We start from the raw sequence: 27,110 nt of genomic DNA, 5'->3' as shown, positions 1-27,110 counted from the left end.
TGAAGGGAGGAGAGAACTTCCACTTTGACTATTACCCTGTCAGAATAAGATCGAAGTCGGCCAACTCAAAAGGCTTCCAAGGCCTTGGCCACTCATGACTAGAGCCTAGGGAGATTACTGACGCCATAACAAGAGTGTCAAATTGTTAAGTCAACAACAGGAGTCACTGTGTACTTACTTCTCATGTGCGATCTGTCCTTAATGTGTTGTACAATGTGAATTAATGCTATAACTAGTACTCAAACAGTACTTTACACTTTGTGTTCTGTGTGGGTGCAAACTGATGAAATCTTTACTTAATATATACTAAATCGATCTTCTGTATATAAAAATAATTGAAAATGAATCTTGATGTGAATGGAATGGGAGAGGGAGCAGGAGACGGGAGGGGTGTGAGTGGGAGGGAAATTATGGGAGGGGGGAAGCCATTGTAATCCATAAACTGTACTTTGGAAATTTATATTTACTAAATAAAAGTTAAAAAAAAAAGATTTGGGATTACAGGATACACAATTCAAAATTCTAAAACACTATACTAGGGAAGTAAGTGCTACATTTGGCTATTAGTTAAATGATTTTCAGAATTTAGCTTTAAAAGCAAAATAAAACAAACCATGCTTACCATACACTTATAATGTGCAGCTGCCTTCTTAGCATTAAATATATGCAGTTTTCCTCTTGCTTCATTTTCTTCCTCCCCTACATGACAAAATCCACATTTGGGCCTTGTATCACTAGGGCTGCTTCTATGTGGAGATCTATCTCTCTGTAAATGTAAAAAGAAAGAAAAAACCAACTTAATAAAATCCTATCAGTATTTCAAGCTTACATTACATTTCAAATGAGGAACTTCATCTATAGACACAGTTTAAATAAAATATTCATGGCACAACAAAAAGTTAAGAATCCAAAAGTTTTCTACGTACGTAAGAACTACTTTCCATTTCATCTGTTCCATGGGAGGATGTGGACCTTGTATCTTCTGACAGCCCTTTGAAATTGGTTTTTCGTGGCCTGCCTTTGCGACTTTTCTTTTTATTTTTAGGTGATGAAGGCTCCAGTTCATGCTCATTAAAACTTTCTTCTAAATCAGCTGCTTAAAAATAAACAAATGCTTTATAGGGACCAGTCTTAGAATGACCATTATTAGTTCACAGGTCCTTAGGACATACATTTCTCCTTGGCGTGAAATCATCTCCAGAAATGAGGAGACATGGTCTTTGATATGTCCAATACCGCAATGCAATGTTACAGAAAAATACAACAAAATCCAAATATAATAAAATGGTTATATTACAAATATTGAAATCTTATTTCCTTTGGATTTGCAATTCTGTAAAAGTGAGCTGTATGATCTTTTTTTTTTTTTATTTTTGACAGGCAGAGTGGACAGTGAGAGAGAGAGACAGAGAAAAAGGTCTTCCTTTTGCCGTTGGTCCACCCTCCAATGGCCACTGCAGCCAGCGCGCTGTGGCCGGCGCACCGCGCTGATCCAATGGCAGGAGCCAGGTACTTATCCTGGTCTCCTATGGGGTGCAGGGCCCAAGTACTTGGGCCATCCTCCACTGCACTCCCTGGCCACAGCAGAGAGCTGGCCTGGAAGAGGGACAACCGGGACAGAATCCGGCGCCCCGACCGGGACTAGAACCCCGTGTGCTGGTGCTGCAAGGCGGAGGATTAGCCTAGTGAGCTGCGGCGCCGGCCTGTATGATCTTGATTATGTGACTTTTAAAACTTTAAGTTAGTTATAATAAAATTAAACTCCATTCATCAGCCATATTGACCACATTTCAAGAGCTTATTGATCCTATGTGCCTAGCTGCAACTGCATTAGACAGTACAAACATATAGTTTCCACCATCAAAGAACAGTTCTTTCGGATGGTACTGCTCTAGATAGCTCTTCAAACCATCATAAAAACTGAATGAACAAATTCATTAAGGAAGTCACCCACGAATGAAATAACTGATCAAGTAATTAAACAAATATTAAGCAAAAAGGAGTTTCTAATACAAGTGGTAGAAAAGCTATGCTGCGAATTAATTGTGTATATTATAGTAGATGAAACAAATGTAGAAATTTTAGAACTGCATTTCCCAGCAATTTGAAAAGAATTTCTACCATTAAAAAAGGTGTTCCAGGGGCCATCATCGTGGCATAGTAAGTTAAGCCTCCACCTGTGGTGCCAGCATTTCTGCTAACTGCCTGGGAAGACAGTGGAAGATGAGCCAAGTGCTTGGGCCCCTACATCCTCATGGGAGACCTGGAAGAAGCTCCTGGCTTCGGATTAGACCAGCTCCAGCTATTGCGACCATTTGGGGGGTGAACCAGTGGATGGACGACCTCTCTCTCTGTCTGCAACTCTGCCTCTCAAATACATAAATAGATCTTTAAAAAAGTTTATCTTTAAAAAAAAAAGGTGTTCCAGTTTTTGCTACAAACATTTTATTAGTTGAGGGCATATCATTATACAAGACAATAAATTCTCAAAAATGTGTAACAACCAATTGCTCACTTATCTTAGGGTCAAGCTATAAAGTTTTTTTTTTTTTTGACAGGCAGAGTGGACAGTGAGAGAGAGAGACAGAGAGAAAGGTCTTCCTTTTGCCGTTGGTTCACCCTCCAATGGTCGCCGCGGCCAGCGCGCTGCGCTGATCCGATGGCAGGACCAGGTGCTTCTCCTGGTCTCCCATGGGGTGCAGGGCCCAAGCACTTGGGCCATCCTCCACTGCACTCCCGGGCCACAGCAGAGAGCTGGCCTGGAAGACGGGCAACCGGGACAGAATCCAGCGCCGGTGTGCCGGCGCCACAAGGCAGAGGATTAGCCTATTGAGCCGCGGTGCTGGCTCAAACTATAAAGTTTTTAGCAAAGTTATAATACCTTCATTGATTTTCCTTTACCACATCACTGATTATAATTCTAGAGACTAATATCTCAATGAGAAAGCAGATCAACTGCTATTTCTCAGATACTAATATTTTTCCTAACACAGGGTTTTTTTTAAAGCACACTGTTTTTTGTTTGTTTGTTTATTTATTTTTTGACAGGCAGAGTGGACAGTGAGAGAGAGAGACAGAGAGAAAGGTCTTCCTTTTGCCGTTGGTTCACCCTCCAATGGTCGCCGCGGCCAGCGCGCTGCGCTGATCCGATGGCAGGACCAGGTGCTTCTCCTGGTCTCCCATGGGGTGCAGGGCCCAAGCACTTGGGCCATCCTCCACTGCACTCCCTGGCCACAGCAGAGAGCTGGCCTGGAAGAGGGGCAACCGGGACAGGATCCGGCGCCCCGACTGGGACTAGAACCCGGTGTGCCGGTGCTGCAAGGCGGAGGATTAGCCTAGTGAGCTGCGGCGCCGGCCTAAAGCACACTGTTAACAACAAGTTAATTCAGGAAGTATACTTGAATATATGTAAACTTAAGAAACTCACGTAGCAGACTGTTTGTAAAATAATTAATAGCAATCTTTTATAAATACAACTTCACATAACAATGGCAGGACTTGAAGGAGTAAAGGGGGAAAGGCCAAAGTTATGGGATGGTGTTTTATAGGTAAGAAGACAAACTCATGTGAACAACTCTTCCTGTACAGACAGTCAATAAAAGATATCCTCTGATATTAACATTACAACAAATTTCATATCAGAACACACTATCTATTTTAAATACTCAAAGTGATAATTTTGAAGACGTGAGATTTCATTAAAGCTGCTAGAATTATTTATAGTTGTCAAAAATTTAAAGTCTTAAAAAGTCATAACCAAATGTTTCACTCATTGTTAGATATAGATGCATATACAAGGGTTTGTGGAAGAAAATGGAGTTAAAAGTATACGTAAATATTTATTTATATATGTATATATAACATTCAGTTTTCTAAAATGAAAGCAATTATCACTAACACTATAATAACACTACTTTATTAAGTATCTATAAATAAATCACCTAAGAACTAATTCTATTACAGGCCAACATGACTGATTTCCCACCTGGCATTTTTGTCCTATATATGAGATTATTCAACATTTAAAAGTCACAGCATAATCACAAAAAGATTCATGGATTTAACTATTAGACTTTCAAACTAGTGAGAAGTTTTTTTAAAGGGTAGTAAGCTAAATGACAAATAATAAATTAGAAAAATATTTGTTGGACCTGTGACAAATGATTAGTATCCTTAAATGATAAACTATATATAAGATTAAGACTTCAAGGGTAAAATAGATCAGATATTCCTCCGGGGAGACCTGGAGGAAGCTCCTGGCTCCTGGCTTTGGATTGTAGCAGCTCCAGCCACTATGGCCATCTGGGGAATGAACCAGCAGATGGAAGACCTCTCTGTCTCTACCTCTAACCCTTTCAAATAAATAAAATAAATCTTTAAAAAATTACTTTAATTTTAATAGTATTTCTATACCATTTAAAATTTTTTAAACAATGGACAATGTGGTATTTTTAGAATTAAAAAATGTATAACATCCAATGTGGTGAAAGGAGGGATTGGAATATGTTTATTCACCAACAATGGGAATACAAAGCAGCACAATCTTTCTGCAAAGGAATAGGGCACCATGTATCAGGAACCTTAACAAGTGTATCCCCTTTCATTCAGCATCTCAGTTATAGGAATTCATTCTAAAAGTAACTGAAAGTGCACATAGCTAGCCACTATAATCCACTGCTTTTTGTTCCCCAATTCATAACTGTGAAAGCATTTTAACACTTAAAAATTATTTTTTCTTTTGTAATTATAAAAGATCGGCATAAAAGTAAAAACCTTCCTTCCATCTTCTCCTTCTACCTGCTCTGCACTCGCAGCTGGTTCCCTAGTCTCCCTCTTCAAACTGCTTCCTTCCCAGGTAACTACAGATAATTGCTTTATTCTTAGCCTTGGGGGTTAAGAACCCCAGGCTGAATTGTGGATCTGGCACACACCTTTTGGCCTTAGACCAGAGAAGTACCTCAGAGGGTTCTTGAATGAATTACATGAGTTAGTCCATGTAAAGAACTTAGGACAGTGGCATGAAAGACGCTCTCAATAAATGTTGGCTATTATTTTCTCTGAGTGTGCAAACATTTGTTAAAAAGATACACAAATGGGGGCTGGCGCCGTGGCTCACTTGGTTAATCCTCCGCCTGCGGCACCAGCATCCCATATGGGCGCCGGGTTCTAGTCCTTGTGGCTACTCTTCCAGTCCAGCTCTCTGCTGTGGCCTGGGAAGGCAGTGGAGGATGGCCCAGGTCCTTGGACTCCTGCACTCGCATGGGAGACCAGGAGGAAGCACGAAGCACCTGGCTCCTGGCTTCGGATCGGCACAGTGCACCGGCCATAGCGGCCATTTGGGGGGTGAACCGACGGAAGGAAGACCTTTCTCTCTGTCTCTCTCTCACTGTCTAACTCTACCTGTCAAATAAAAAAAAAAAAAGATACACAAATGGTTGGGGCCGGTGCTGTGGTGTCATAGCTTAAGCATCCACCTGTGGTACCTGTGGCACTGGCATCCCATGTGGGCACCAGTTCTAGTCCCAGCTGCTCCACTTCCGATCCAGCTCCCTGCTGATGGCCTGAGAAAGCAGTAAAAGATGGTCCAAGTCCTTGGGCCCCTGCACCCACATGGGAGACCTGGAGGAAGCTCCTGGCTCCTGGCTTCAGATCGGCGCAGCTCCAGCCATTGTGGCCATTTGGGGAGTGAACCAGCAGATGGAAGAGCTCTTTTTCTTTCCCTCTTTCTGTTTGAAACTCTGCCTCTCAAATAAATAAACCTTTTTTTAAAAAAAGATACACAAATGGCATCCTAAGCTACTATTCTACATCTTGCTTTTTCCATTTTCCATCACAGTACATACAAACTGCCCTTTAAGAGCTAATAGTAATCCACTGTATTTAACCAGCCACCTATTATATTGCTTGCAAACTATTTTCATTCTTTTTCTATTACCAATGTTTTAAGGAACATCTTCCTCCATTAATCTTTGCTTGTTATACAACCTTTTTTTTTTCTTTTTTGACAGGCAGAGTTAGAAAGTGAGAGAGAGAGACAGAGAGACAGAGAGAAAGGTCTTCCTTTTTCTGTTGGTTCACCCCACAAGTGGCCGCCACGGCCGGCACGTTGCAGCTGGTGCGCTGTGCTGATCCGAAGCCAGGAGCCAGGTGCTTCTCCTGGTCTCCCATGCGGGTGCAGGGCTCAAGCACTTGGGCCATCCTCCACTGCACTCCCAGGCCACAGCAGAGAGCTGGACTGGAAGAGGAGCAACCGGGATAGAATCTGGCGCCCCAACAGGGACTAGAACCCGGGGTGCCGGCACTGCAGGCGGAGGATTAGCCAAGTGAGCTGCGGCGCCGGCCTGTTATACAACCTTAACAGCACATATGTGTGTCTGTATGCAGATATGAAATAAAGTTGAAATGCTCATAAGAATAAACATTTGCGCTTTTGAGCTTTTACTGTACCCAATGTGCTTCACAGTTCATATGCATTAGCTCTGAGCCTCACAACTCCACAGACTTCTATCAGTCATCTTCCAACTCCGCCTTCCCCTTCTATGAAGGTTACATAATTTCGTTCAAGGTCACAAAGCATGAGAGTAGCAGAGCTGGGACAAATATATGTCCGTAAGTAACTACAAGTATGCTTTTAAAATGGCAATATTCATTTCCCTATGTTCCTGGAAGTTTGAGTAAGGGCAGTTTTATTTGTGGGTACATGGAATTGCTCTGGAAGGATAAACTTGTTTGCTTTTAGCAAAATCTGGAAACTGAGGTACAAGAGCAAGGGGTGGAAGAAAGCCTACTACTACTTCAGCCCACAGCCCACAGTCCCCTTCTCCACTCCAACCTCTGCCATCATCCTGGGTGGTTTTAGCTGTCCACATGGACAATCTCAGCAAAAACCAACCAACCACTCAGTTTCTTGATTTTCAATGATGTCCTCCATGTTCTACAATCACATCTAATAAACCTAAAAATCATCAAAACTGGTTCTACTTCAAAAATCCTGATATCACTCCTTGAACCACAAATGTGAGCAGTCCCAAGTACTCTCATTGCTCTTCAACCTTAACAGCAGCTGCAGTCCTTTGATTTCTTCCTGTTTCTTCTTATTCTCCTGCTTTCCACTTCCCTCCCTATCTAGCTCAGATTTTCTCTCTTGCAAGTATCTCAAACCCCCTCATTCCTAACTTCTTTGCTGAATTCATTAACAAAACCTTAATTCTGAATTAGCCAAGTAACCACTTTATGCTACATCCAGGATGGGTACCACTACATAAGTTCATGCTTATCAGTCTCAACAAAGCCATCAATCTAGTCTGGAAACTTTACATTTCTTTAGGCAAACTTCTTTTCCTAGTCTTCACAGCTATTTTTTCAAATCCTCTCTTTTCTGCAATTTATAACCTCATTTCCTCCAGAGAAAACAGATCTGATAGGAGTTCCTTCCCTCCTATTATAGTGGAAATGTCCTCATCTTATCACTAGCCAATATTTTTGCTTGTGTGTTGAATCTTCTTTCCTGTACATTTTATCTCCTCTTAACTGTAGGATCCTTTCTCATGGGAAATTATATATCAACTAATTACCCTGTTAAAAAAGACAACTAAGTGAAACAGGCCAATGTGAAAAAGCTATATACTGTATGATTCCAACTATGTGACATTATGGAAAAAGCAAAACTATGGAGACAGTAAAAATATCATAGGTGGCCAAGGGTTAGGGGGAAGGAAGGGAAGAATAGGTGGAGCACAGGGGATTTTTAGGGCAGTGAAACTATGCACTATGATAATACAATGGTGGATCTACGCTATTATACATGTGTCAAAATCTGTAGACCATACTACACCAAGAATGAACTCCAATGTAAACTGTGGACTTCAGGTGATAATGATGTGTCAATATTGATTTTTGATTGTAATAAATGTACCATACTGGTGAGGGATGCCAATGGTAGGGAAGGTTATATGTAGATACTGGGGAGGAAGGAGAGCAGACAGGAGACGTATGGGAACTCCGTACTTTCTGCTCAACTTTGCTATAAACCTAAAACTGCTCTAAAAATGAAGTCTATTAATAAAGAAAAAAAGCTATCCTTTAACTTCTTTCCAACTATTCCCTTGCTTCTTTACAAGCAAACATATTAGAAGGCTTATCTATGTCCCTTTTCTCCAAGTCTCATGTCTCATGTGCTCAGAAGTGCTTTATCAACATGGTTTCTGCCCCTACTACTCCACTCAAGCTATTGTGTAAGGTCACCAATGGCTCCATTGTCACCAAATCCTATAGATGGATGCTCTTTCAACTACATACCAAGTTGACCATTTAGTCCCTTCTAGTTCTACTCTCCCTTCTCTTGGCTTCCAGGACTTAACAGGAACCTGAGTTTTCATCCTACCTCTCAAGCCATTCCTCTACCTCTCCCTTGACAGGCCCATCCTTCTATACTCAAAGTTCTTCAACAATCAGCCCTAGGCCCTCTCCTATTCTGAATTCTCTCCTTAAGGCATTTTCCTCCACTCACAGAGATAATTCTCTCTCACAATTTCTATTACCTAGTCAGTGTTAGTAAAATGGTACTACTGTCTTATCTGTGGCGCCATCTTAGGCTCTGGCCCTGTGGCCATTTTTTACAATAAGCTTCATTCTAAGCTCAGCCTGGCTCACTGGAAGTCAGGTGACCAAATGGCCCAATCACAAGCGTCAGCTCCACCCCCACCCTAATGGGATCTGCTGCTCCCGCTTCCTGACCTCTGCAAAGCTATAGAGGACCTGTTCTCCCAGTACAGGCTGCTGCTCTCTCTGTGCACGGGGAGGCAGCCTGTCAGGTTTCCCCCACCCAACAATAAACCTTCTCCCTTACTCCAGTGTTTGGTGTGTTTTGTGGTGGCCTTTCCTTTCATTGGTGCAGAAACCCAGGATCAGGCACTTCTGTCGACCTTGCTCTCCCCTCAGGGATGTGAGCTGCTTTGGGATCCTGGATTTTTGCCAACCACAAAACAGTCCTTGTTACAGCCTCTAAGGTGGATTTTGCAGTCTCTGTTTTAATGTCACTGATTTATAGAGTTTTATAAAAGGAGTAGAATTCCATATGAATACAATTTTGATCTTAATTTAGATAGAGGTATGGTATAATACCAGCACCTTCACTTATCCAGGTGTTATTGCTAAATGTAAATTGGGTAAAGGCAGATGAGATAAATGTGTCTAAATGTAAACATTGTACCTCTTAACACCTTATAGTCTATAGAAAAACTATCTGGGTTTGCTAACATGTTCTCATAAATAGTCTATGTGACAATAGTTCAACACCACTTGAAAGTAACTAAGGTTACAATTCGATATGTTACCTTATTTAGAAAATGCTATCTTAATTTGGAGATTTCTAAAGGGTTATTTCAAAATGAAAATCAAGGAAATCAACAGGTGGAAAGCAAAAGCTATTATTTGAAATAGAACTAGAATCTGATCCTCTGTTAAAGCAATGAAGTTTTTATAATATTTTGAAATCATCTTAAAAATCTGTTTAAAACCTGTAGCATCTCATTTTAATAGTTTTGTTTAATTGCTGACTCTGTTTTCTAGCCAGTTCCAGTAAGCTATTTTCTCTTCCCTAGTAGTGACTCTGTAAAAACTGTTCCAAGTTATGGGATATGATTCCATGCACTAGCTCTTAAAAAGGTTTTATTTTAGATTTTTGGAATGAGCAAAGAGACACAGATTTTGTGTTCTGTTTAAGTAATCTATTATGTTCTTTTAATGTCCCTGCTAAGTTCTGATTGTTTAAAACAGCTGAGTTTTTATTAAGAGTTATGGTTTGCTTAAATATATACTTATTCTAAAACATTTGAGTAATCACCTTGTATCAATGATCAAATCTGGTCTATATTTTGCCATGATGTTAAGGGATCCTGTTTCTACCAGATATTTTAAACCTCCTTGGCTTCCTTGACAGTCATTTAAAAAAAATCAAAATTCCAAATTCTTTGAACTTCGGTATTTCCAGCTGGGCCCCTGGAAATATCAAAGGATATATGTCTCTCATCTTGTAGAGACAGCAACTAATCAGGTTATTTGGATTGTATTACAGGTACTGTCAAGACATGAAGTCGTGCTAAATTTTAAGTTATGATAATGTAAAATGCTACTGATATAAACGTCCCAAAGTTAAAAAGTCTAATGATCTTGTACTACCAGACATGATGGTTATCTTTTTTTTTTTTTTTTTGACAGGCAGAGTGGACAGTGAGAGAGACAGAGAGAAAGGTCTTCCTTTGCCGTTGGTTCACCCTCCAATGGCCGCCGCTGCAGCCGGCGCACCGCGCTGATCCGATGGCAGGAGCCAGGATCCAGGTGCTTTTCCTGGTCTCCCATGGGGTGCAGGGCCCAAGCACCTGGGCCACCCTCCACTGCACTCCCTGGCCACAGCAGAGAGCTGGCCTGGAAGAGGGGCAACCGGGACAGAATCCGGCGCCCCAACCGGGACTAGAACCCGGTGTGCCGGCGCCGCAAGGTGGAGGATTAGCCTATTGAGCCACGGCGCCGGCTATGATGGTTATCTTAATAAGAACAGTCCAGAGGCCTAAAAGGAATCAATGTTTTGTAAAATTCTATCATAGACTTCTAGTTTAGACCATCAAAGATTAGAGATGGGACTTGAACACCTCCTTGCTTTGCATCCTCTAAAAGGTTTCCTCTGGTCTGCTTTAACAAAAACCAGGAGAAAGAGAAGGCTGGGCAGCAGAAGCATAGCAAAGATAGGTGGCAGGCCAATTAATGGCGGCTCTACAAAGTGATCTGCATCAAGGAGACCCAACAGGCCAGCCCACTGCATTGGTTTATATGGAAAGTCAGGGCTTCAGCAGAAGTCAGCTTATGAAGAGCCCTGGCAGCTCTGCCAGCCAAGAGTTGGGTCGCTGGAAACAGAACTGCCCTGGAGTCAAAGGACACTAAGGTCAGAGCTGCAGGCCTAGTCGGCTTCAAGCTGAAAAGCCCTTCACTCTGCCCAGCTTTCAAAGTAGCAATTGCTGCTGAGGGGACAGCCAAGTAGGGTCAGCAACATTGCAGGCAGAACTGTAAATTTCTTGTTAGAGATGTCACCTGCCTTTACGTGGCCAGCTCTCCTCCCAGGCCAGCAAGGTAATGGAAGTCAACAGAGTGCTTTCCCCAAGGACGTTCACACCTCCCTTATGATGTGCCCCATGTAAAGAGAAAAACAAGCCTGGGCTTCATGACTGGCAAGGCCTTAAAACCTACTTGATTATTATCAACCCCCTTCTGTCAGGTTCTATTTGCCTCTCAATTGGAAAACTTATTCATGGTTTAGACAGCACCTTTCTTACTCTACATCAATGGCTCTACTCCTGACCCATGTGTATTGATAGACCTCTCCCTGCCACTTAACATTGTATGATTACTCAGAACTTTTTCTACAAATAAACTTCTCCTCTCTCCCTCCCTATGGAGCCCCCTCCCCCACTTAGTTAATGCTGCCCTTAGGACCATTGGCTGCTATTCTCTCTCTCTCTTTTTTAAAGATTTATTTTATTTATTTAAAAGACAGAGTTATGGAGAGAGGTAGAGCCACAGAGAAAGGTCTTCCATCCGCTGGTTCACTCCCCAGATGGCCACAACGGGCCGGAGCTGCACCAATCCGAAGCCAGGAGCCAGGAGTTTCTTCCTGGACTCTCACACGGGTGCAGGGGCCCAAGGACTTGGGCCATCTTCTACTGCTCTCCCAGGCCATAGCAGAGAGCTGGATCAGAAGAGGAGCAGCCGGGACTAGAACTGGCACCCATGTGGGATGCCGGCACTTCAGGCCAGGGCATTAACCCACTGCGCCACAGCGCTGGCCCCAGCTGCTATTCTCACCCTAGCTTTTATACTACATTGTCAGTTTAAGTTTTTACAGGAAGTGATAATGGAATGAACCAAACCCTTCACCAACCAGGTGGTCAACCAAATGCTACTACAGGGATATACTCAGCTCCCCACCCAGGACATCATGACTTCAGATATCGCCCCATGTCAGCAGGAAGCAGCTCTAGACGATAATCATCATCCCTCCACCCCTCCTGGACTTCTGGGCCAATGTAATCCCATACAACATTTGCTTTATAAAAAACAAAAGGGGGAAATATTAGTAAAATGGTATGTTCTTATCTGTGGCGCCATCTTGGGCTCTGGCCCCTTCGCCATTTTGTACAATAAGCTTCATTCTTTGCCCAGCCTGGCTTACTAGAAGTCAGGTGACCAAATGGCCCAATCAAAGCATCAGCCCCACCCTGTCAATCACTTCTTATCCTTATGATAATAGCCAAAAATCTTTATCAATCGGACCCATGCATTCTTCTCCCAATCTCTGTGCCACTCTATCTACCTTTTACTTTCATTGCTTTTTAAAAATTAGTCCTTTGAAAACATCCAGTTACTTTCCACCTGTAAGATTTTGTTCTGCACAGAATGCCCCTCCAACTTTATTTGCTTCAGACTTAATTTAAATCAAACTCTTAAGTTCCTTCCCAACATGTGCTAATGATCCCCAGTATTTTTCATTCTTGGCATTTATTCCAGTTACCAAAAACTGTGCAATTATTTACCAAATGCACATCCCTCAAATTATACTTCAAGGTCTTTGGGGTCAGATACCTATATCCTCAATTACCTAACAGGCCTGGGCAACATGAATTTACCAATCTGCGTATAATTCCAGAGGGACCCTACACTCATTAGGCTGCTGCATTTGATAGGGGAGATATGTTTTGAATCAGAAATGCTTTTGTGCACATTTCAAGCCAGTCTATAGGCAGTCTATGTTAAGGCCATCACCACTAACCAGTAAATATATAGTTCTGGGACTGGCATTTTAATAATCTAGTGACATAGTAACAGCTTAAAATTTTATCCACATAGCTAAATATCTTGGACTGTAAACAAAATGTTCCTACAAATTCACAGTCCATTTTTATCTGGTGGGTTTTAGGTATTTAATATTCAGTAGTATTTTATGTAAGGTGGGGAAATTAAATTGCTATAATATGCAATTATTCTCAAATTTAATATTTTCCAAAAATAGTTCTTGTTATATAAAGCTGACTGACTGAATTACATAGTGTTTATCATACTTTAAATATTAGCAAAGTTCTGAGCCACAGAAGCAAATGATGAGACTAGAGACCAGCATAATACAGTTCTGAAGAGAATCCCTTAAACAGCACCTCCCACAATCCTGTAACACCCCTTCCCCGTCACAAATCATAACCACAGAGCAGAAACGTGCTTTTCATCTGAACAGCTGGAAGTTCGGTTTCTGACAAAGCACTCACTATAAAATAAATCTGAGCTAGATAAATGTGATAAAAGCTAAAAGTCAATAATACAAACTCTGTTACATGGCAAAATTATGCTTTAAGAGGTAAGCACTTGGCATAGCAGTTAAGATTGTAGCTTCGGGGGCTGGCGCTGCGGTGTGGTATAGTAGGTTAATCCTCCGCCTGTGGTGCCAGCATCCCATATGAGTGCTGGTTCTAGTCCTGGCTGCTCCTCTTCCCATCCAGCTCTCTGCTATGGCCTGTGAGCAGAAGACGGCCCAAGCACTTGGGCCCCTGCACCAGCATGGGAGACCTGGAAGAAGCTCCTGGCTTCTGGCATCGAATCGGCTCAGCTCCAGCCATTGCAGTCAATTGGGGAGTAAACCAGCGGATGGAAGATCTTTCTCTCTGTCTGCCCCTCTCACTGTAACAGTACCTCCCAGATAAATAAATAAAAATCTTAAGAAAAAAAAAAAGATGTGGCTTGAGATGCCCACATCTCATATCAGAGTGCCTGGGATCAAGTCCTGACTCTTCTTCCAATTAAAGCTTCCCTGAGAAGCAGCAGGTGATGACTCAAGTACCTGGGTCCCTGCCACTCATGTGGCAGACCCAGACTGAGTTGTGGGCCTCTGCCATAGGGTTGGCCCAGCTCTAGCTGCTGTGGGCATTTGGGGAGTGAGCCAATAGATAGAAGATATCTGTCACTCTTTCTGCCTTTCAAATGAATAAAAAATTTTTTTTAAAGATTTATTTATTTATTTGAAAAGCAGAGTTAGAGAGGCAGAGGGAGAGAGAGAGATAGGTCTTCCATCTGCTGGTTCACTCCCCAAATGGCCACAATGGCCAGAGCTGGGCTGATCCGAAGTCAGGAGCCAGGAGCCTCTTCTGGATCTCCCACGCAGGTGCAGGGGCCCAAGCACTTGGGCCATCTTCTACTGCTTTCACAGGCCATTGCAGAGAGCTGGATAGGAAGTGGAGCAGCCAGGACTTGAACGTAGCACCCATATGGGATGTCAGCACTGCAAGCAGCAGCTTTACCCACTACACCATAGTGCTGGCACCAAATAAATAAAAATTTTAAAATAATAAATCATGCTTCAAGTTCTACAATATGAGTATAAACACATTTATATATACTAATGACATAAGAGACCCCTAACATTCCACGGAAGTGTACATTGAGCCCAAAATTCAAATACATTGTCATCAGAAATGTGAGACTGTTGTAATACCACCAGTTCCATTAAAAAAAAAGTTGCCTTGAAAAGTACAAACTTAGATCTCTTTCACTAATAAATTCACAGCAAACAAGTAGTCAAAATTATTCTACACACTTTATATAGTCTGCAGTGACTTTTCTCTACCACTAGATGGTATGATCAGCTTTAGAAACCTAGGGAATAAAAATGCCAGCTGGCTATTTATTAGTAATCAGTATATTTTAATCATTCTTCTTAAATGTCTCAAATATCCAGTCCCAGGATGCTCATATTGTATTCACCAAATCAGGAGTTTAAAAGCTCAACTAACCTATATGGCACTATAATCTTATAGAGTATCAAGTAATACAGTTAAAATGTGAAGTAATGAAAGGTAAGAAAGCTTACTCTGTTTTGCAAAAGATTTTTCAATTCTAGAACTGAGGAGAAAATGGAAGAAAGAAATATAAAGGCTTTCCAGTCACAAAATTTTACTTCAAAAACATTTTGTTCTTATTATTTAACTAGTGTAACTTAAAGACTAGTTCTTGCTAAAGACTATTTTTTTTTGGACAGGCAGAGTGGACAGTGAGAGAGAGAGACAGAGAGAAAGGTCTTCCTTTGCCATTGGTTCACCCTCCAATGGCCGCTGCGGCCGGTGCGCTGCGGCCGGCGCACCGCGCTGATCTGATGGCAGGAGCCAGGTACTTCTCCTGGTCTCCCATGGGGTGCAGGGCCCAAGCACTTGGGCCATCCTCCACTGCACTCCCTGGCCACAGCAGAGAGCTGGCCTGGAAGAGGGGCAACCGGGACAGGATCTGGCGCCCCGACCGGGACTAGAACCCGGTGTGCCGGCGCCGCAAGGTGGAGGATTAGCCTAGTGAGCCACGGCGCCGGCCTTAAATTTACTTCTAAACACGTCTAAACTTAGGGTACTAGTTCCCTAGACACTAGTCCCCACTCATCAGTAGAGGACACATTCCAAGACCCCCCGGTGGGTGCCTGAAATCACAGACAGTACTCAACCCTGTATATACTGTTTCTCCTGTATATACATACATATCTCTGATAAAGTTTAACTTATAAATTAAACATATTAAAAGATTAACAATTAATACAACAATTATACCAATGTATAGTAATGAGTAATTTTAAATGTATGAACTATTTCTGGAATTTTCCATCTAGTATTTTCAGACTATGATTTACTGAGGGTAGCAGACACTGCAGAAAGTGAAACTGCAGATAAAGGATGGGACTACTGCACAATCTGAATAAATGTTTAATAGAAAGGCTGGTGATCTCAAAATGTATTAGTATTCCCAAGTTAACATTACTTATAACAGATGCTAACAAGGATTCCAGTTACTACCCTTACAGAAACACAATACCACTAGATCATTCCTTCCTAAAGAGATATAAATTTTCAATACACATTTTGCAAGAACTTTGGGATAAAAGTTTTCTTAGAAATTCTGATCTTTTCCCACTATATACATTAGTTTATTCTAATGCTTTTGTCAATTCATTTAAATATACTTAATAATGAGACATATTTTATGGTAAAAATTAATGTATAATTCACTCGTATTTTACTCAAAATTCTTCTCAAAACTGAAAAGTGGCTGAATGACATACCTTCAGAGTTATGTGCAGTTTTCTTATGTTTTCGGCAATAAACCCTATAAAAAAGGAAGATACAGAAAATTATCAAGTACACAAACAAAATGAAATTCAGTTTTTGGTCATTGCTATTAGAACTCACAATAATATAGTCATAATGTGCTCTAATTTTATTTATTTTTATTTTTTGAACGCAGACAGAGAGAGAGAGAGAGACAGAAACAAAGGCAGTGACACAGAGATCTTCATCAGCTGTTTCATTCCCTAAATGCCTCCCACAGACCAGGGTTGGACCAGGCCGAAGACAAGAAGCTTGGAACTCAATCAAGTCTCCCACGTGGGTGGCAAGGACCCAAGTACTTGAGTCATCATCTGCTGCCTCTCAGGGTAAGCATTCAAACAAAGCTGGAATTGGAAGCAGAGCTGGGACTGAAGCCAAGGCACTCTGATAGGGCACAAGAGCATCCCACGTGGCATCACTGCAGCAAATGTTTGTCCCTAAACTCATTTTACAAAATAAGAAAAATGAGCAATGTACTTTATCCCATTCACAAGCTGGCTGAAAACATCTTGCTATGAAATTTCTTGTATCAACTTTGAGCATTAAACCCCTTATCAAAAATATTCTTCACGATGAGGATAAAATACTCCACAATGTGAAACATCTTTACAAATGCCTAAAGAAGATATGACTGTTCAAAGAAACTTAAAGAGAAGTCAAATAATTACATGTAAATTCCTTGTGAAGGTTTCTCTCGGATTTGAGCTTTATCATGCAATGCACAGTGGTAGTGGTATGTCCTATGACATGTTTTCACATCACAGCCAATGGTTGCTCCAGGACAGTGGCACAAAGAACACATCTACAGCAAAACAACAAAGTATTATTAGCAGTATGTGATTTTTCTGAGGCCATGGTATCAGGTTAGAGGCATATCAATTTCTGTCAAGAAAAACAAACTGGTTATTGAAAAATTTTGCAATTAATAATGCTACTTTTCTTTCCTAGAAATAATTCTTCTAAGGGTATTTTTTCCTCATATTAAACACTGACAAGAATCAATGGGACATTATTAATGTCTATTATTTCATTGTGGTCAAGAAAAAAGTTGAAATACAGATCAGGAACATGAGCTATACACAACATTACAAAAGGATCAGACCTTGGGGAAAATGTCTCCTCATACCTGAAAATTTTTTGAAATTTCCACTTAATCAATGAGAATCTTTGGGGGGGAAAGCCTCATACACTATTTAGGAACCTGGTAAAATCAACTTAACGTGAAGGAATGAGAGGAGATAAAAGAATTAGGTAATTTTTTAAATATATTGAGCTCTGAGAATATTTTGTGGAATCAAGTTGATTGCACTGTAAAAATGTGCTCACCTACTTCAATTTAATCAGGTACTTACCTTTTGACATATACATACAACAGTCTTTTAAGGTATTTTAATATACTTTACCTCCTAAATTTAATGGATAATTCATATTGATTAACTAGCTCATATTCTAGATTTAAAAAACTTTCTTTTTAAAAAAGTATGTAACAGTGCTTGTTAGTGGTTTTGATTCACATAGTGAGGTGTACTGTGTAAGCAGACTTTTACCGAAGCTGTAAGATAAATATGAAACACTATTAATTTGTTTCTTGGTTGCTAGATACCTCATTCTAAACTGTTCTCAGTCCTCTTTATTAATTTGAACATAAAGCACACTTACTATCCTAACTCTTGCATTTCTTTGCCTCTAAGCAATTCTGATGTACCAAGAGGCTAATACAAATTGCAATGAAATTTCTTACATTTCTCTAAGCAAGTCAAACACTCAAACTCTCAGTGACACTATCATTTAAAAATATTCATATCTAAGTCAGAAACAGAACCACTCTCGATACAGGTACTTCCCAGAAAACATGAGGGCCAGTACCCATTATTAGTACTTGAGAAAGACCTCACTTCCTTAAATAAATACAGAAGCTTCAAGTATTACTGTAAGAAGACATACTCTGCCAAATTATCAAGCGGGGAAAGGTTTTGGATGGTTTATAAATTCTTAAGGAGGAAGAACATCTGTATGAAAGCTTAATCATAAAGTTCTATTATTTTAGGGAATCACATTTTTGACCAAAAACCAGACTAATTATAGAAATTTTTTAGAAAACAAAAAAACTTTAAAAAATCATTCATACTCACCAAGCAGATGCCTTATAGTGTTATGATGCTTACATGAATTCTGCACACACTATTTTGCAACCTACTTTTTAAACAGTTAATAAATTCAATGTTACCCCACCTCATTAAGGACTCTACAGTAAGTAGTTTACCTTAAAATGCATCTACAATGGATTCAGATAGTTACATCTGGAACACACATCGCTGAATTCAATTAGTAAGCAAAACTGAAAGGAGAGCTGCTGTTAAAAATACTGTGTTGAGCTCAATGCTGGAAAGACAGTGGGCTAGACACACTCCTGTGCTGCAAAGTAATTTGCCTTACTTATTGGAGAGCTTTTTAAAAGTTTATATTCTCTGATCTAGTAATTTTACTTCCATAAATCTGGACTAAAAAAGTTGGATCCAAACAAATATATTTACCAACACAGTCATTGTAGGATTGTTTAAAACAACCCCAAATGGAAAACAACTCACGAAAAATAAGTGAAAGATGTTCAATAAATCATAGCACATCTGTTTGAAGCAATAATCTATTAACCACTCTTTCAAAGATATTTTAATGGCATGAGAAAAGGCTGACATGTGCTAAGTGAAAAAATTAGGCAGATATAAAACTATGTGAATCATGATCACAATTATGTTTGTAACATATATTCTTTGAAAGTAAATGGAAGTAAATAAAGCAAAATGCCGAAGTGCTCTCTCTGAGTGGTTGGTTTTCCCTATTATTTTGTGATTTTCCCACAATGGGCAAAAGTACTTTTATATGCAAAAAATTTAAAAAACATTATAAATACTCTAAAAATTACTTTCAATACCCATCTCTCTGGTGTGAATGAAAAGGAAACTGAAAACCCAACATATATCAAAAACAGTTTTTTGGCTGCTTATAAATTCAATTCTTCCCAGAGTAACTGGTTTCAGCTGCTATAGTAAAAAAAGCAATTTTGCAAATAACCAGTTAACTATAGCAATTTAAAAAGTGAGAGAAAGTGTATTTTATTTTTATTGTCAGTCTCACTCAAGGAAGAGAAAGACATTGCAATAAAAATATTTTCAGTGTGGAAAATTCTTCTCAAGCATTTTGCTGAATTAAAATTCACAGGATCTAATTCATGTAGTGTTCATATACAAAGAATCAAATTTTTGGCAAGGTACTAACAAAATTGCAAAAATTATCCATAATTAAATTCAAATAAAATATTACATTTCTTCGCTTACCTATCTAAGCAAAAAGCAAAAATAACTGTTATCTTTCAGTCTACTACCCTATATTCCAATCCCTGAAACAATCCTTTTCCTGGAACTCCTTCACGACTTACCATATGAAGTGCTCATTTTTGACTCTCACCATTTTATCCCCTTAGATGGCTAATTGTCTTTATAAATATATAAATTTTATTGAATGCCTTCTATACTGAAATTTTTGAAGATTAAAGCTGTTTTATAAAGTAGTGCTCAATAAATCTGTTGATTGTAAGCTGTTATTGAAGATTTTCAAAATCTTGTGGCATCTTTTTTTCTCATTCACATTTCCAATACCTGCAGATTTAACATAATTATCTTCAGGGACTTCTAAAAATATATAAACAGTCTGTCTAGGATTGAGAAAAATAAAACTGTGGAGAATGATCCAGTTGAACAGGCACAGAATGAGCGTTTGGGGAAAAAAAATTAGCTCTGCTATAAACAAAGCTGAGAACTAAGAAGAGATAAAAAGAAAAATTTAAAAAGGTGAAAAATAGATAGCTGGCTAGTAGCTTTTTTTAAAACTGTAGGAACTAACAAAAAAAAAGATACCTGCTCTTGGAAAAAAAGTAGAACTAGAAAATGGGATCTCCACTACTACCACCATCTCCACTGCTACATTAAGGCACCAGTTGGTTGGACCCAAATAATGGTATCCCCCTTCATACGAAACATTCGCTCTCCAATTCACCATTCCTCATGGCCCTCAACAGAACTGATAGCTGCCATTCATCATCATGCTTGCACTGTACCCATGGCTCCCTCCATGTGGGGAAATGAAAGTTAACGTGACGAGAATACCTTCTTCAAAAACAATGGTAGGGCCGGCGCCGCGGCTCACTAGGCTAATCCTCCGCCTTGCGGCGCCGGCACACCGGGTTCTAGTCCCGGTTGGGGCGCCGGATTCTGTCCCGGTTGCCCCTCTTCCAGGCCAGCTCTCTGCTGTGGCCAGGGAGTGCAGTGGAGGATGGCCCAGGTGCTTGGGCCCTGCACCCCATGGGAGACCAGAAGCACTTGGCTCCTGGCTTTGGATCAGCGCGGTGCGCCGGCAGCAGCATGCCGGCAGCAGCGCGCCGGCCGCGGCGGCCATTGGAGGGTGAACCAACGGCAAAGGAAGACCTTTCTCTCTGTCTCTCTCTCTCACTGTCCACTCTGCCTGTCAAAAAAAAAAAAAAAAAAAAAAAAAAATGGTAGACTTCGCCCCACTGCCAAAAAAAGGCCTGACCCACATATCAGATATTTTCTTGAGAGCTTCTTTCTTTCTGTCAACACACATATAAAGGTTACATAGAAATAAGAATGATCTCAAAATATCCTGCTAGTGTCCTAATGTGAAGTTCTTGATTTAAACAGATTTACTCTCCTATTAGTTTGCTACCTTAGTAGGCCTAGTGAACCTCAATACCAGTTCCAAATTGGGGAGATTTGAAAAGGCAACTTCATCCTCTTATAGGTCTCTGTGTGGCATCTCTATACTGCTGTTAGAAGCTACACTAACTTAAAGGTAAGTTGTGCTACAAATCAGTTTCAAGGAGCTGACCCACAGATGAAAGAGGAACTAAGTCACATATGAGAGTGGGTACAAGGAACTATCAGGACCATGACTTAGTTAAAGTCTGGTAGGAATCAGAGTTTGGGACATAGCTGTTCCTCAGGCACCTGAATTACACCAGGACTGAAATTTAGTTTGCAAAATGAAATCTTAAGTAATGAAAGGAAAAATATTGCTTTCTAGCTAAGAGGCAGTAAAACTAGAATGAGATGGCCAACTTCTAGGGTATGCAGCAAAAGGCTCTTCGGGAAAAGCTTCAATCTGATGTCTAGATAGAGCCACATGGAACCCAGGGAGGAAGCACTCCCTACAATTTAGCTTTGCCCAGCTTACTTGCTGTATATCTACTACACATGTCAGTAAGTAATTACAGGTGTTCAGATATAAATTCTCAAAGTATTGTAGTTACTACTCTCAAAACACCTGCTCCAAGAAAACAGCTACAAATGCACAGTGACTGCAAAGGAAGGTACAACAACAGGCCATGTTCTTGAGCCTGTAGGCAAAGAAAAAAATGACAAAAGTACTGGTAGTAGATGACAGGATACTGTGGATATTTTCACAGGAGATCAGAATCAAAAAGAAGTGGGAACAGCTCACCTCACACAGGTGCTTAGTTTTTGGTTTTATTAACAGATAACACTATCTCCAGTTAAAAAACAGAAAGCAGAATAGTGAATTGGGTTAAGTTTTCAGAGATGTCCCCCTTTTTTTCTTTGACAGGCAGAGTGGATAGAGAGAGACAGAAAGGTTTTCCTTTTGCCGTTGATTCACCCTCCAATGGCCGCCACGGCTGGCGCACTGCGGCCAGCGCACCGCGCTGATCTGAAGGCAGGAGCCAGGTGCTTCTCCTGGTCTCCCATGGGGTGCAGGGCCCAAGCACTTGGGCCATCCTCCACTGCACTCCCTGGCCACAGCAGAGAGCTGGCCTGGAAGGGGGGCAACCGGGACAGAATCCGGCGCCCCAACCAGGACTAGAACCCGGTGTGCCGGCGCCGCTAGGTGGAGGAGTAGCCTATTGAGCCGCAGCGCCGGCCAGAGAGATGGCCTTTCAAATCGTACTTAACTCCAGGTTCATTGCTTTATGGTAACTCCACGCATATCCAACATAGAGAATAGGGTGCCCTCTGAATTACTGGCTGACAGTTGCCTGGTTTATTAAAAATTCCTTTTAAAAAGTATGCATGGGAGGGTGGAATATGAATTCATTAACTGTTTTTGTTTAATCCTACAGCTACTATTTTAAAAAGCCCAGCATTTTAATATCATAAAAACACCAACATAAAAACATTAACATAACATTGCTTAAAAGGTCTAAATGGAAAAAAGCAACAATGAAATCCAAAAGCTGTCAAAGTCATTGAAAAGTGACAGGTTGCTTGAAAACCACATTAGGACCTTAAATTCTAGGCACTTCTAAAAAAATGAGGTAACTGAAAATTACTTGCTAAGTTTTTAATGGTATAACAGAGTAAGTCTAAGTACTTATTAAATACATCATTTCGGGAGTCTTGAAGCTAGAGGGAAGTGAACTGAGCCTGTCAGGTTCTTACTTAACCTAATCTTCCAATCTTGTTTGGAGTAACATATATTCCAACTCCATATAACATTTGGATCGCCGGCGCCGTGGCTCAATAGGCTAATCCTCCACCTTGCGGCGCCGGCACACTGGGTTCTAGTCCTGGTCGGGGCGCCGGATTCTGTCCCGGTTGCCCCTCTTCCAGGCCAGCTCTCTGCTGTGGCCAGGGAGTGCAGTGGAGGATGGCCCAAGTCTTTGGGCCCTGCACCCCATGGGAGACCAGGAGAAGCACCTGGCTCCTGCCTTCAGATCAGCGCGGTGCGCTGGCCACAGCGCACCAGCCGTGGCGGCCATTGGAGGGTGAACCAATGGCAAAGGAAGACCTTTCTCTCTGTCTCTCTCTCTCACTGTCCACTCTGCCTGTAAAAAAATAAAAAACATTTGGATCAGAATAAATAAGGAATATAAATTCTCTTATTGGAATGTGTGAAATCTTGTTTTCCATATTTTCTAAGATACGGGTTTCTTGCTACATGCTGTATTTAATTTCTGAAGAGAAGTACTCTACCCAACTAAATATGAAGACAGTCCCCAAAGCAAGACATCATAAATTATTTTGTATCATTGGTTTTGGTTCTCCCCCATTAGCATAAATAAATGAGAATTATGTAATGACATAAATTTATAGTATTCCCAATTACAAAAAAACATATTAAATGAAGGCAAGGGAAAAATGGTGCATTTAAAAAAAACTTATTCGGTAATAATCAAAGACACAATTTTCTCCATCATTAGACTTAATGTTTCTCTTTAGCCTTTTGGTTATTCTTCGTTACCTTAAAAGTAAAGTTCATTTTAACATAAATGACAAGTAAAATACTTGCATACATTAAAATTAATCTGCATGCCATAGTTGGAGTTTTGTAAAAAAATTCCTATGAATACATTCATAACGCATGTACACAGATGATAATGGGGTCACTGAGCAAATCTTCAAAAAATGAAATCTACCTTCCCTCCCCAAATAACTTAAGGCAAACCTCCTGTAGGTCCAATTCAGCCCACCACTTCATTGTGTAAATAAAATTTTATTGGATTACAGCTGTGCTCATTTCTTTGTGTATTGTCTGTGATTTTAACTGAGCTCATGTGGCTTGCAAAGTCTTAGTATTTATTATCTGGTCCTTTACAGAAAAATGTTGCTAACCACTATCCTAAAACAATGATCTATGGCAAAACCAGTGCATCAAAAATCACCTGGGAACTCTTTTTAAAAGATACCTGACTGCAATTCACCTCTTGCCCCCCCAATTTAGTGAAGCTGCTTAGGTACCATTGCTCTAAGGATTTAGTAGCACCAATAGTCACCTAGCATCTTCTGCTTCTACATATGCAGACAGCAAGGTGGTGGTAAGTGCTCCATCCAGCCCTTACTGAAAGCTCAATGAGCCACATACTCTAAACAGCACAGGTATTTAATACTCATTTAATGTTTGTGGCCACTTCCTCCTCCTTGAAACTTTTTCCCCATTGACTCTCATGGTGAAACACATTTCAAATGTCATTTTATATGGAGCCTTCTGATATCTCCGATAGAGTTAACTGTGGTCCTCTTTCCCAGTTCTACTGTGGCAGTCTTTACATACTTGCAAGGATAACCCATATTTATTCATATTTACATTTAAACTGTCTATCATTGTGCTTGGTACAAAGTAGGTACTCAACTAAATATTTTCAAAAGGACAGGAAAGAAATACAATCCAAGTGTCCCAGAGTCCATAGTACAGTGGAGGATAAAGGCTTATGCACATGCATAACGTCTTGTACTATAGGACAAGTAAAATTTGAAGTTTGAGCTGGACTTCAAAAACACAACTTTTGAGAAGAAAAGGGAACTGCACAGGTGAACATCAGTACATGCACAGCAGTGGGGGCAGGCAAACAGAAGTAGTTCAGGAAATGGAGAGCAGAGAGGAATCAAAAAGGTGAGATAATAAGGGCAGGCTAAAGCCTCTGGGTATTATTTTGTATAATAATAAGCAAGGAATCATGAAAGGTTTTGAGCTAGGAAGTGACACTAAGTTATAAAAGCAGAGCCCAAGTAATCACCAGCATTGCATTGGAAGATGGGAATTAGCTATAGGGTAGTTTCAAGAAAGACAATAGGGCACAGACATCCCAGAAATAGACTCAACATGAATGAAGAAGAAGGAATTGAAGTTCAGGGATTCACAAAAGAGAATCAGGTTTCAGGGTGAGGGAGTTATGAATACTGGTTGGGACAGGTTGAGTTTAAGATGCCTGCAGGACATCTATGTAGAGCAGATAAATATGCTGCCATCATTGTATCTCATTCTCCACGGTGCCTATTGTATATCACTTGTCTCCTGAAAAATCCTATGCCCTTTCCATCCCTATCTTTCTGTGTTGAAATCCCTATCTATTTTTTTTTTTTTTTGAGATTTAAAAGCAAGATTTATTAGAGTCAAAGACCTCCAGCCAGAGCAGCACAGAGGGGGGCTCCAGGGAAGGAAAAACCTGAAGGGGGCTGGGGTGGTGGGGTTTCTAAGTACAATTTGGGGGAAAAAAGAAACTTCAGCTTCACATTCAGTTACAAGGCGGAGACAAAACCCAACAAAAGACCTCATTTGCAATCTTTTATCCTATTTGGCTTGCGTTGGAGATAAAACAAAGAGCCATCAGAAGGGTGGGATACCTAATTTACTTTATAATAAACTGGGAGCTCAGAAGGAATCACTGCTCCCCTGCCATTCTCAGGAGAAGAAGGGAGTCCCGTCTGAATATTTAAAGACCTGCTGCAATCAGCCCACCCCACTCAACTCTAGTCCATTACTGCCTATCTCAATGACCCATGCTGGTATGGCTAACTTATTTCCTATACTCAACAACATTCTTTTAGTTTTACCACCTTTAGGAAGCAGTGTTAATTCCATAATTACGTAAGACTGAAGAATAAAAAGGTGTACAAAATGAAGTGTCATATATGCAGATTCATGGTAGGTCCAACACCTATTAATACACTGTCAAATTTAGACAACTGTTTCTTAGCAGTGTCAGCATTCCACTGGTACTGAGCACATAAAGACTACATAAAATTTGTCTTTTTATTTTCAGAGGCTGCAGGTAATGATCAAAACATTCTTACATGGCATATAGGATTGTCATCCTAAAAATTAAGGGGCTATTTACAAAACATATCAATTAACAGGAATCTAATTATATCCTAAATTCAGCACTATTTCCATCTTTATGAGAAAACTAAGCTCTAGGCCGGTGCCGAGGCTCAATAGGCTAATCCTCCGCCTGCGGTGCAGGCACACCAGGTTCTAGTCCTGGTCGGGGCGCCAGATTCTGTCCCAGTTGCCCCTCTTCCAGGCCAGCTCTCTGCTGTGGCCCAGGAGTGCAGTGGAGGATGGCCCAAGTGCTTGGGCCCTGCACCCCATGGGAGACCAGGAGAAGCACCTGGCTCCTGCCTTCGGATCAGCGTGGTGTGCCGGCCACAGCGCGCCAGCCGTGGCGGCCATTGGAGGGTGAACCAACAGCAAAGGAAGACCTTTCTCTCTGTCTCTCTCTCTCACTGTCCACTCTGTCAAAAAAAAAAAAAAAAAAAAAAAAAAAAAAAAAAAAAGAAAGAAAAAGAAAACTAGGCTATAATCATCTCATTTTTAAAAATGTGATTTGGAGGTGGGTATCTTAAAAGATGGGCTAGTGTAACCTGATGATTAGGATTCTGTCTTTGGAGCCAACTGGCCCTGGATTCTAATCACAGCTCTGCCACTTATTAGCTCTATGACCATTCAAGCTACTTTCCTAAGCCTCAGTTTCCATAGGCATAAGGTGAAAAAAAATACTTTCCTATCTCATAGTATGACTGAAGATTAAACAGGATTACACATTTAAAATACTCAGCCTAGTCCCCAGCACATATAAAGTATTCAATAAACGTTAACTATTTCTATTGCTAGGAAAAAGCAGGAAAATGTTCAGAGAATTTTATAAGTCAGTTGAGTAAAATTTAGTTTTGAAAGGGAAAGTCTAGTTGTGAGGATGATCATCAAGTATATAAAGGATTTGTTTTCTTAAATAAGAGGAAAAATTACTTTTTTAATGGGAGGAGACAGACCTCGAATAAACAGCTTTAAATTAAGAAAGAGGCTCGAGTAATACAGAAGGAAGAATTTCTCAACTCTGAACCAGTAACATATTATTGGTCCTGCTTTAGGTTACTTGGGGAAAGTCACAATTTCTTAACGTATTTAAACACAAGGCAGACAACAATCTTCTCTTGGATGGCTTGTAGGTTGGTCATCCTGCCTGGGGTAAGGAAGGTGAACTAAATGTCCTTCTGAACTCTTTCTGACACAGGTCCCAATTAGAATAGTGGCTATCCAACATAGATAATCTTAGTGACCACATAACCTAGCTTTATCCAGAGAGAATGTTCTTCAAATATACTGCTCTCCAGTGTTTCCTTA

At 40.6% G+C, this 27,110-nt stretch overlaps 1 protein-coding gene across 13 annotated transcripts in view; it reads right to left on the bottom strand.

Moving 5' to 3' along the window:
* PHF6 (PHD finger protein 6) overlaps positions 1 to 27,110 on the bottom strand; it is a 63,376-nt gene that overhangs the window by 27,551 nt on the left and 8,715 nt on the right. For 7 of the 13 annotated variants that reach the window (XM_070066649.2, XM_089324175.1, XM_070066648.2 and 4 more), the window contains 4 exons: positions 16,850 to 16,983; positions 16,136 to 16,179; positions 927 to 1,093; positions 623 to 766 (listed from right to left, as the gene is read on the bottom strand). In XM_070066649.2, coding sequence (XP_069922750.1) covers positions 623 to 766; positions 927 to 1,093; positions 16,136 to 16,179; positions 16,850 to 16,983 — 489 coding nt within the window. Of the gene's footprint in view, positions 1 to 622; positions 767 to 926; positions 1,097 to 16,135; positions 16,180 to 16,849; positions 16,984 to 27,110 lie in introns of all 13 variants that reach the window. The other 6 variants (XM_008273229.5, XM_008273228.5, XM_089324172.1 and 3 more) reach the window with 1 other exon arrangement.

The sequence above is a fragment of the Oryctolagus cuniculus genome, chromosome X (assembly GCF_051225735.1).
Source record: "Oryctolagus cuniculus isolate XC-2025 breed Fujian yellow rabbit chromosome X, ASM5122573v1, whole genome shotgun sequence".
Taxonomy (NCBI): Eukaryota; Metazoa; Chordata; class Mammalia; order Lagomorpha; family Leporidae; genus Oryctolagus; species Oryctolagus cuniculus.
The sequence above is the reverse complement of the archived record's forward strand: the minus strand, read 5'-3'. Positions and strand labels throughout refer to the sequence as shown.